The 12,219-nt window shown below is 37.1% G+C and overlaps 1 protein-coding gene across 4 annotated transcripts in view; it reads right to left on the bottom strand.

The window, feature by feature from the left end:
• Window positions 1-334: 334 nt before the first annotated feature.
• LOC123768080 (UPF0547 protein C16orf87 homolog) overlaps window positions 335-12,219 on the bottom strand; it is a 188,059-nt gene continuing 176,174 nt past the window's right edge. For 2 of the 4 annotated variants that reach the window (XM_069307079.1, XM_045758363.2), the window contains 2 exons: window positions 9,335-9,421; window positions 335-3,037 (listed from right to left, as the gene is read on the bottom strand). In XM_069307079.1, the coding sequence (XP_069163180.1) occupies window positions 2,831-3,037; window positions 9,335-9,421 (294 nt within the window). In that variant the 3' untranslated portion in view covers window positions 335-2,830. Of the gene's footprint in view, window positions 3,038-9,304; window positions 9,422-12,219 lie in introns of all 4 variants that reach the window. The other 2 variants (XM_069307077.1, XM_045758362.2) reach the window with 1 other exon arrangement.

Raw genomic sequence — 12,219 nt, 5'->3', positions numbered from 1 at the left:
GGGAGGAACCATTTTGGTTTGGGAGTGAGTGAGGCTGTCATCTGCTACCTGCTGTGTGACTTGTCATATTATGGCCACTATGTTGTTTGGACATCATACCAGCTTAGTTGTACAGTTATGTTGAATAAACCATGTAAATACTTATATATATATATTGTGTGTATATAGTGTAATAACACCACAAACAGTACTGTTGTGGAAGAAATGTTAGTGGGTCTGGCCTTGAACCAGTGAGGGAGGCAGCCATCAGCTGTGTGTGGTGTGATCTCTCTTATTACCTCAACTCTTGTCATACCAGCCTAGTTGTTCACTTATGGTGAATAAAACACACAGATACTTATATATAACATTTGTAAATAGTGTAATAAAAACAATAACAGTATGGTGGGAGGCAAAATGTTTGTCAGTGGGTGTTGAAGGTTGGAGGCAGTCAGCCAGCAGACTGCTGGCTGCTGTGTCACGGCCACTCTTGTTGTTTTGGGCTCACTATACCAAATTGATGGTTCGTTATGGTGAACACACATGTAGATAGGCATATACAATATGTGCATATAGTGTAATAACAGCAAAAACACAGTTTGATTGATCATAGAATATAATATACACGTCACATATATGAGCTCCATAATTTTCAGCATAGCGATATTCCACACATTGAACTATATAAACTCCCCAAATTACTCTCTTTTGAATAATATCACAGCAAAAACCAGAGAAGAAACAAATGAGAAACATCAAAATAATTGTGAACATTATGTTCATGGCAACTGCCGCCCCATGGGGTGGCGGGGCCCTAGTGACCTTGAGCGCTCCATCGCTCAGCGCCCATAACTTCCCAGCTCCATCACGGCTAAAGTAGGTCACCTACAATTTTATCTTTTTTAGTTTCCCATGATTAGAGACTACATTTTAACAATATAAGAAGAGAAAATTTGTTGAAAATAATTTATTTTCTGCACACTAAGAGTTTGTCATATTTTAATGAAGAGCAGTGCAGTGGTTAAAGAGAACTATTAAGGTGGACTAAGTGCATGCTATGTTTCACATGTCATTAACTTTTATATTCTTCACCATTAAATTACTTGTCTTTTTACACAGAATATTGCAACCTGTTTTTCCAATGTGTGGCAAGGGTCAAACCATAAAGGTATTTAGAACATGTTTCAAAATTATGCATAGCTTAAATCTACCTAAGCCTAAATATGTACAAAATCCAACTAGGCTTAAATATGTACAAAACCAATCTAGGCATAAACATGTATAAAATTTAACTAGGCCTAAATATACAAAATATAAATAGGCTTAAATATATACAAAATCTCACTATATACTTCACCACATTTTATCACCATTCAAAATGCAATGTTCTAATGAGCGCTTCCAATACTCAATGCTTCTAAACACGTGATTACATTTGGCATTTATATGCATATTTGTATAGTTGATGAGTTGAACTGAGTGGATTATCACTATAATGTTGCTGTAGTTAACCTCATTCCTAGTTTACCAAACTGTAATGTCATCAAATACATAGTCTGCATTTGTAAAATATCTTAATATTTTAATGCATTAAAGTCAGATACCATAGCTTCATCCCTTAATTATTTCTTCTGTATTGTCTATTATCTTTACAAATGCTACCTTTATAATACTTATTATAAAATTTGTGTTGTGCCTTACAATCCAAAACAAATTGGTCATCAATGTCTTGGAGGATGTCGCCTATACCATGATTAATGAGGAGTCCCTTCACAAACATGCCTATATCAAGCTTTATGACAAAACAGTTTTGTGTCAAAGCTCACTGGTAAACTTGGCAAATACGTGATGTAATGTGCTTTAGTTTATCACAGCCATTAGTGTTGATTTTGTTTTAATTTAATATACCTGACAAGGATTTTAATATACCTAACAAGGATAGTGTTTGCAATTAATGTATTTCTTAAATTAAATTTGGGCTCTAAACCCAGCACTAAAATTGTGTTGGTTTATCAGTATAATGAATTGTCAGCAGTGCAATGCGGTTTTCACCGATGCCAACAACAACAGTAAGTAAGGAACAAAAGCAGTTACTCGACTCTCAGTTACAGCTGAATGCCACATTCACACTACACTTGGATTCTGATATGTAACACGTTTGAAGTTTGTCTCTTCTCTCCAAAGCCCAAGACTAGAAAAGCTCCCCCCCCCCCAAAAAAAAAACCTCATCTCACTTTAATATGATGATTCTCTCTTCTCTCTAATATGAAACAATAAAATAAATGTGAGGCTGAAGTAGATTTATATAATAATAAGAAGTGTTTATAAGGTAATATTATGGATAATGTAGTGATGGTCTGGGCAACTGGAGAGAATGACTAACAGGTGGCATGAGAACAGGTAAGCTCAGACAAAACATTTCAGTACAGTAATGTGGTACTTATGCTTATGGCTGATCCCAAAATGTCTTTAGAAACCGATACATTTATGTAAACCATCCATGATTAGCCAGGTTGGAGTGCTAGTGCTGTACTGCAAAAAAACACACAAGTTTACTGATTAGACGTCAGCCAGGAGACCAGGCCAGTCATGGCTGCCAGAAGATTAACCCCCAGAACCACCGCAGGTACGAGACAAAGGTTAACGTTCGGAGACCAGCTGTAACAATCACACTAAACACACCATCAAAGAATTTTATGCAGACATCCATATTAGTGAAAGGAAAAATTTCCTAAATTATCCAACAAGAAAGCTATGTATTTTTACACTTCTCAATCCTGTCTAAACTTGTTTTTATTTATTATGAATGAAATAATGTTGAAACATCTATGGCAATTTCATAATGCTAACTTTATATCTTGATAAATTTTGGGTTATTTAAGCCAAGCTTGAAATTGATATCTGAAAGAACAATAGAATATTGCCTTTCCTTCTCAACACTTATACCTGTCATAATGTCCTCATCCACTTCTTCTTCTTTCTTCTCACCATTGTTATTGTTCTTCTTCTTCTTCTTTTTCTTTTTCTCTTTCACTGGTTCGTCATCTTCATCCTCATCCTGGAAATATTACAACAATTTATGAAATTTAATAAGAACAGGAATTTCTGCCAATTCAATATTCATCAAATAAGCAGTTGTGAAAGTGCACTATGGCCCAAAAACACCACCACCACCAGTGCTCAAACACATTACACATGAACTGTACTCACTCTAAAACTAGCGGACACACTCAAGTATAATTAACTGTGCCAAATATTATGTGCATGTAATTGTCTGCCAAGGAACAGACTGTATAAACATTAGCAATTCATGCATATTTAAGGCATAGTGTCTACATGGGAGAATTTCCAGCAGCTTGAGCCTTTTTCATAGTATTTAACTCTGGAATACAATTTGCTGCATGCACAGTAGACTATCAGTAACCGGAACAAATTCTGGTTCTGAGTATGTCTTCAGGCAACTCGGACAACTTTCCAATTACCAGAATAATGGACAGGGAAAAAATCCAAATTTTAGGATTCACTAACCCATACTGTAATAGGTGAAAAGTGAGTGAAATGTAGACAGCAAGTGAATATCAGTAGTGTACTAATATTGAAGAAAAAGAGCAGCAAGAGCAGTCATAGCCATCACAGGGTCACCAAGGAGATTCATTTAAAAGAAGAACTAAGGCTTTGTCTGAACTTTGTTTCTTCCAGGCCTCTGCAAATTTATGGGCTACATATTTCATCATCTCATTCAATGTCTTATCTCGGGATAAGTATCTTAGTGATCTTCCTGTAGGAACTCCTTTATAAAGTTCATCTCTAGAATTAGAAACCTTTCTTATAAAGTGAAATTTAGCTTTCTAAATTTGCATTTACTAGAATGGCAAAGAGTACGGGGTTACATGATTGAATAATACAAATGCATGAAAAAGTATATCAAAGGGGCTGCAGTAGTTTCAAAATGACATTTGTGTAATTTTAATTACAGATTACACTGTAGTTCATAATTTGCTGGTAATGTGTGGTTGGGGCTTGAGTGAGGGTGTAATTACCTAAGTGTAGTTACAGGATGAGAGCTACGCTCGTGGTGTCCCATCTTCCCAGTACACTCTTTGTCGAATAACGTTTTGAAACTACTGACAGTTTTGCCCTCCACCACCTTCTCAGTTTGTTCCAACCAGTCTACCACTGTTTGCAAAAGAAAACTTTCTAAATTTTTTTTGGCATCTCTGTTTTCTTAGCTTGAATCTGTGTCCTCTTGTTTGTGAAGCTGCTGGTTTCAGGAATTCCTCTTAGTTAATTTGGTGTATTCCTGTTAGTATTTTGTAAGTGGTGATCATATCACCTCTCTTTCTTCTATCTTCTAGTTTTGGCATGTTTAACACCTTTAGTCTCTCCCTGTAACTCTTGTTTTTCAGTTCAGGAAGCCATTTTGTAGCATGCCATTGCACTTTTTCTAGTTTATGTGCTTCTTGAGATTTGGGCACCATATAACAGCGGCATATTCCAATATGCAGCAGTTTTTGTGAGACCTATAATTGGTCTCACAAAAGTTATGAACAGCTTCTTTAGTATTTTATCATCCATATAATTAAAATTGTCTGAAGTTGGAAAGCGATGCATACGCTCCTCTCACAATGTTCTTTATGTGTTCCTATGGCGACAATAAACTATTCAAAATCACCCCTAGAGCTCGTTCTTTATTAGAGTTCTGTAATTCCTTTCCACATAATTTGTAAGTTGTGTGTGGTCTATTTTCTCCGATTCCACATTCCATAACATTGCATTTATTCACATTGAATTTCATTTGCCACTTGATGCTACAAGCACATATCTTATCTAGATCAATTTGAAGGGCATTACAATCGTCTGCATCTCCTATCTTCCCCAGTATCTTAGCATCATCCACAAATAGGTTCATATAATTCTGTATTCCTTCTGGTAGATCATTTATGCACATGATGAACATTACTTATGCAGGAACTGAACCCTGTGGTACTCCACTAGTAATACTCCTACAATCAGATACAGTGTCTCTGATGTATCTGTCTGTCAGTTGGAAAGTTTTCCTTCCATGTCAGAAGTGTCTCTGTCATCCCTCCAGCATGTTCCAGTTTCCAGAACCGCCTCTTGTGAGGGACTCTATTAAAAGCCTTTTTTAGGTCCAGATAGACAGTCAACCCAACCACTTCTCTCCTGTAGTATCTCTGTGGCTCTATCATAAAAGCTAAGTAGATTTGTTACACAGGATCTACCTGTTCAAAAACCATACTGTCTGTCCGTTATTATGTCATTACTCTCTAGGTGTTCAACCCATTTGGCTTTAACAAATTTTTCTAGTGCTTTGACTACCACGCTTGTTAATGACACAGGTCTAAAATTTAGAGCTCCTTCTCAACTACAAATTTTATAAATTGGTACTATGTTTGCCTTTTTCCATATATTTGCTAAGATTCCTGAGCACAAGGATGTCTGTAATATTAATTGGAGTGGAATGCTCAGCTCAGTTGCACATTCTCGCAGCACCCAGGGTAAAACTCCATCAGGTCTAACCGCTTTATTTCTTCCTAGCCCCACGAGTAATTTTTCCACTTCGTCTTGAGATACCTCTATGTATTCTATGGCATGTTCTGGAATTGGTATTTGGTCCGGCTCCCTGAAATCCTCATTTTGTACAAACACACTTTGGAACTGTTCATTTAGCATTTCACACATTTCTTTTTCATTCTCAGTAGTCCTGTTCCCCATTCTCAATCTCTGGATATTATCTTCCACATGTAGGTTGCATTTAATGAATGTATAGAAAAAGCCTGGATCTGTTTTACATGTGTCTGCTATACCTTTCTCAAAGTTCCTTTCTGCCTCTTCTCACTGCGGTGTAATTGTTTCTTGTTTAATTATAATGCTTGTATGTTTGCGGGTTAGGCCTATTCCAATATTGAACCCGTTTTCTTGTCTTTTCCTCTATGACCCTCTCTCAATTTCTGTTGAACCAATCCTGTTTTCTGGTCCTGCATCTGTTTTGGTCTGAATGTCTGTGTGCCTTCATTGTATATTTCACAAAATTTGGCATAAATCTCATTTACTTCCTTGCCTAGCAACAAGTCTGTTCAATTAAACTCCTTAAAATTTTTTCTAAGTTCCCCATAGTGTCCTCCTCTTGAAATTGAGTTTATCAACTGTTTCGACATCCCCATTCTCTTCTAGATTAAATTGCAAAGGATATTTAATTTACAACAAGACATGATCACTTTTTCCTAAGGGAGGAAGGTAATGGATGTCAAACATCTCCTTTTCTTTCCTGGTGAATATTAGATCCAGTACTGACAAAACATCCCCCTTCCCTCATTCTTGTGGCCTGCTTGACGTGTTGATACACGAATGTATCAGTTCAAACACTATCTATGAATAAAGTCTATTCTTACTGGTTTGTCTCTACATATGTAAGTGTTATTTTTTGTTGGAAAAAATATGATGCTTTCTAGAAATCCAAAAAAATAAATAAATAACAAAAGCATTGAAAGTAATGAAATGCCTTTTTCTGGTGGTGCCACCAGTAAGTCCCCAAGCTAAATGCTAGTCCAGCCAAACCTCATTAAGATGCATCAGGCCTCTGGTGCCTACCAGGAGCCAGGACCAGAATCCAATTCCCTCCACAAGGTGAGCTAGGGATCAGAGATTAACCTAAAACTGATTAAGTATTTCAACACAAAGCATAAGTGCAATAAAATAAGGAACTGCTTGTTCCACATACTTTACAAGCTGCCTACTTCATGTGGAGATAAACCTGTAGATGACAATGTCTTGCAAAGCCAAATAAAGGAGGCTCTATCCACCGATAATTTTGTCAAGATTGGACACAAGTGAGAGAGACCATCTGCAAGTACATGTGACATTTCCCAAATATGAACTGCAATGAGGACTAAATACCAAGAAGCTAGAAGCAAGGCTATCCTCAAAATTCCAGCCCCACAACGAATCAAACTGACCTTTTCCCTGCATGTCGTGGTAATGGACCATTGTAATGCAATGGTCCAATGGACCACATCACACTGTAGTGTAATGTGAGTGAAGATGGAGAGCAGAACCCTGATGGAGATGGATGTGCTTAAGTACCATCAAGACCACTAAACCTTCAATGAAAGCATAAAGCCCCATCACAGACACAGAGCTGGGCCAGGCATAATTGAGCATGTTAGACAACATACAGCTAACTTCTACACTCATCAATGGGTCTCAAAGTAGAGATCAAGTTTCATGTGCTACCTGGAAGTGAAATGACTCAAGAGCCAGCTCACCGAGGAGGAACCTGAGCCCCCTCACAACAGATATTTCTGGTTGGGTAAGGAAAATGCTAACCAACTACCAAAGGAACCCTGGCCCCACAGGCAAAACAAGATACAAAGCTAGAGGGCCCATGAAATGCAATGTAGGTGACAAATAATCATGAAGGAGAACACAAACAATAACAAAATAGTGGCCTCCAAAAGAACTTATTTTTTCAGTGTTCCTGATGCTGCAACCAGGTGAGTGAGCATGCAAGCTGGCTGGGATCCCAGGTCACCTGGGCTGCCATTTAGTGGCAATCAGATGCCTCCTGATTAGAGTGCTTACAACACGGCAATGAACACTGGCCTCGTTACCTTCCCTACCCAATTGTCTTGGAAAAGTTGTTTGCTTTGTTGCAGTCATGCTTTCTGGTGAGTTTTTTTCAGTGTTGAATTGATTTCTGAGAAAGAAATCACCTCATAGAAAGAGCCAAATTTTGTTCCTAGCCGTGATAGTGTTGAGTGGGTCTTAGGAGGCTGGTGTGTTTCCCCATGGTTTGTCAGCTCGGGCAACTGCTCAGGAATACCCACCAGATCAAAAACAAACACTTAAACTATATGGTATCCCAAACAGGCATATATTATAAGGCATAAAACAATATATGAAGACCCCTGGTGTTTGAGAAATACATATATTTACAAGTCTATTGTACCAATGAATTAAGACTTCAGAGCAAGACTAATCGAATTGGAGCTTAAAATATGAAGCAGCTTTAGTGGAAGAGGAGACTGGCACTTTCTCCTGATAATTACCTTCCCTTCTATTACCACAATAACCACAGTTAAACTTTCAGCAAACAGATGAATCAGCTGCAGAAAAACAAGATTCATTTTATTAAAAGTCAAGAGAAAAATATGAAGTTAGTCCAGTCGGCTGCTTTTAAATATCAAAATGATATTTTCGGCAAGATAAACGTGGAAGAATGTGTCAACAGCATAATCACAAGTACTAAGAGTCAATGAATTGCATTTGTATAAGCAGTTAAAAGCTAAACATGAGGTCATGTTTGTTGGCCAAGTCCGTGTGATGGTCTGGAACAAATGTCAGTATTTATTAATTTATTCCAGAATGCAAGAATTGAAAAGGAGAGCTACTTCCGCACCCGCATCAGTAGATAGAGTTAAGCAATCCCTTATAGTGTATTGTACATTGAAGTCCTATATGCATGCATGTGTTCAATTCAAAGAAGACCATTGTATTTTGATCAAATGAAATCTTTTGCAACACACACAGGAATATACAATATACACATGTATATACTGTATACACAACATGTACACATTATTATGCTATACACACACACACAGATTAGTACAGTATTTTGATAAAATGAAATCTTTTGCATACATACACAACATATACTAGATACACATACAAATTTGTATACTGTATACACAACATGTACACATTATTATACTATATACACACACAAATATTATATATATACACACAGAAACACACTCATACACATGCATATGCTGCATACAAACACATATACACAAGCATATACTGTATGCTTACATACAAACTGAAAATGTGTATCCAAAACAAATAAAATTCCAATGCTCACTGCTCTAATGACAGCATGCCTTAACAAGAAATATAAGATTTATGAATGAGGTTGGAGGTTGTCCCAAAGAGGAAAAATAATATAAAATAAGTCTTAGAGTTATGGTCTGGGATTGTCTGAAGAAAGTCGTGAGACAGAAGATAATAAATGCTAACTTTACAATAACTATTCTACTATTAACATCGTGCATTCACTTCATTCCTTCAATCTGGCAAGAGATGCACTTCATTTTATTGCACAATGTGGTCTTTGTTATATCTTGTTGTGTTATATTGAAAATTTTAAATATTAATAAGTAAGGGGATTAATCTTTTAAGAACTTCTCAGCCACTTGACTTTCCAACACTGTGGAATGTAGGACCGATTCCACATCTCTGTTTTCTACGTAGTGTTCACCCTTTGGGACACACTCCGCCTCCCAATGGATATAATACTGACCTTGTTGTACCGGTATATTGCAACACTAACCGGCTCTGAGTTGTTCTTGACTTTCCGTTCCCGTTTAACCCTTCCAGTTGGGTTTGGTGGTTCCTCCTTTTGTCTCTCTTTCCGTGCCTATGATTAAAAATGGGAAATGAGAATCAACCGGCAGCACTGAGTTTTTAACCTTATAAAAATCTAGTCAAGTGTGAAGAATGATTTTACAACAAATCCTGACTTACCTTGCTAAGTATGCATGTCTACACGTTTGAAAACCAATTGCTGCAAAAAATTAATTAGTTCATTCAGATAAGAATAAAATAACTGATTTGTTGGAGTGATGGATTCATTGCAACAAAAGATGCAGTGAATGGCATTTGTGAGATACAATGTTGGTTCCATCTATGAAAATAATTAAAAACATGACCAGAACCATATTAAGTGTTATCATTCATACCATAATACTTCCCACACTCAATGGGCTAATTTCATTGAGCACAATTTTAATTTCAACCGATCATATGAAGGACAACTATCAAGAACCTGTCTAGAGATTTCTCCACATCTAGCATGTTTCCCAAATGTGGTGAGATCTCATGCCCCAGCTTCAAAACTTTTTGAAAAGAAAGATGGGCCAATATTATAGTGAATGAAAACCTTGGCAACTGGAAATGAAAATTAATTATAGAATTTGGTTCTAAATATGCTCAACAGCTTATCCAAGGCCCCCCCCCCCCAACTCATTCTTCTAATGTTGCGTCCATCTATAAAAATTATTAAAACATTATTGGAGTAACATCGAGAGTTACAATTTATCCTCAAATATTCCCACGCTCTATAGGCTGATTTAACCAAGGTTGAAATTAAAAATTCTCTGTCACATGAAGGACAACTACCATAAGAACCTGTCTGTAAAGGAATTTCCTAACATCCAACATATTTCTCATCCTCAAACCTCCCTTTCAAAGATAAAAGGGTCCATATTATAGTGAACGGCAACCCAAGTACAGTATCTCAAAATAAAAACAATCCTAGGAATTTGGTTTTAAATATGCTCAAAATCTCCAAAGGCCCAACTCTTTCTTCTTGTGTTGTGTCCATTTATGAAAATCATTAAAATGTGATTGGAGTCATACTGTATTAATTAATTAACACTATAGCACTCTTCTAACGCTACTTGCGTTCGATTTTTTTCTCTCGAGTCCAAGCATCGGACATGATGCGCGTCTGATAAAAAAATATTTGTGTAAAATTCATTTATTATCCGATCGACTTCGGGATAGTTTTAAAATGAGCGCCTTTAGAGTGCACACAATTTGATACCAAAATGAAAGATTTAACACGAAACTTGATGTCAGAACACTTGAAAGATTATAAATAAGTTTTTGGTCAAAATTTTAAAATATTGTAAACACTCGATTATCTGGGATGCGAACATCCGGAAAACACCTTTACAGTGGTACCCCGGAATACAAGTGTCCCTGTATACGAGTTTTTCAGAATACGCGCAGGATTTGCTCGGAAAATTTGCCTCGGAAGGCGAGGGTTGCCTCGGAACACGAGTTTGTTGATACACGTACAGGCCAACTAGCGCATGGTGGCACGGCGATCGTGCCTCAGTTTACCAGTGTCTCGCGCCCTGTCACTATCCCTGACAGGGGAGTCTTCACAGGGATTTACAGTTTTTTGTAGTTTTTTTTGGCCATTTGAGCATAAAAGTGGTTATTATATATCTCTCCATGCGGCTCAAGAAAGCCATTGCTAAGGTTCAACCTAAGAAAATAGCTGTGAGTAGAGGCAGTAGAGGATGTCCCTTCTTGATTAAGAAAATGTGAAGTATGGGAAGAACTGCAAAGTTTTGTTAAAAAAACTCACCCAGATAAAGCTGTAGCAGGCCGTTGCATTGACCTTTTAAATGACAATGTGATGTCTTACACAGACAAGTGTTAAAATGTAGGGAAAAACAAGTGTCTTTAGACAGATTTTTAGTAAGACAAGCAAGTCTTAGTGGTATGCAGGCAAAATGTGCCAGAGAGTGCACACCAGTGAAGTCCTCACTGCCTGATGTTATAATGGAAGGGGACTCCTCTTCCAAACAGTAACACCTCTCCTCCTCACCATCTTCCATACGCCAACAGCAGTCATCAGCAAGGGGTAAGTAATAACTTGAACATAGTTTTGTAGGTTTATTTAGATGAATTAGGTATAAAATTTAGTTTGAAGTGAGGATTTTAAGTAGTCAGGAACGGATTAATTCATTTCCCATTATTTCTTATGGGGAAATTAGCTTCGGATTACGAGTTTTCGGAATACGAGCTGTTTCCAGAAACAGATTAAACTCTTAAACCGAGGTACCACTGTATATGGCCAAAATCGTGAACGGATAGTTATCTCAATATCCAGCCAAAATGGCCATGGGAGCTGGATAAAACCTGGTTTAGCCGGATAAAAAATCGGAGCCAGTTAACTTGCTGCCGATGTTACACTATTCGGACAGTCAGCCGGATAATTATTTAACTGTCTGGATATGAAAGCCATGGGGCGGACCGTGCCATATTAAAAATCATGCCATGAGCATTGGAAAATTGTCCAATAAATAAAAAGTCCCTTTTCAAGTTGGAGGATGTTTAATGGAGGCCTTAAAATATCAATTGAGAGTTTAAAATGTTGCAAAGTATCTAAAATGTCATAGGATAATATGAACACCATCTTCTTAACATGATATGCATAATCCAATGATTACTTACCCTAACACTAATATTACTGTAAAAGTACTTACCAATTACTGTTCCTCCTTCCTTCCACAAGAACCAAGCAACAAACAGTCAGGCTATTAATTCTTGTCCTAGGTTTTTCAATTTTGTATCAATGTGTTCGCAATAGAATGCTCTAAAGAACTCAAACAAATAAACTCAAAAAAGCCCGACTTACCA

Source organism: Procambarus clarkii, chromosome 59 (genome assembly GCF_040958095.1).
Source record: "Procambarus clarkii isolate CNS0578487 chromosome 59, FALCON_Pclarkii_2.0, whole genome shotgun sequence".
Classification (NCBI taxonomy): Eukaryota; Metazoa; Arthropoda; class Malacostraca; order Decapoda; family Cambaridae; genus Procambarus; species Procambarus clarkii.
The sequence above is the reverse complement of the archived record's forward strand: the minus strand, read 5'-3'. Positions and strand labels throughout refer to the sequence as shown.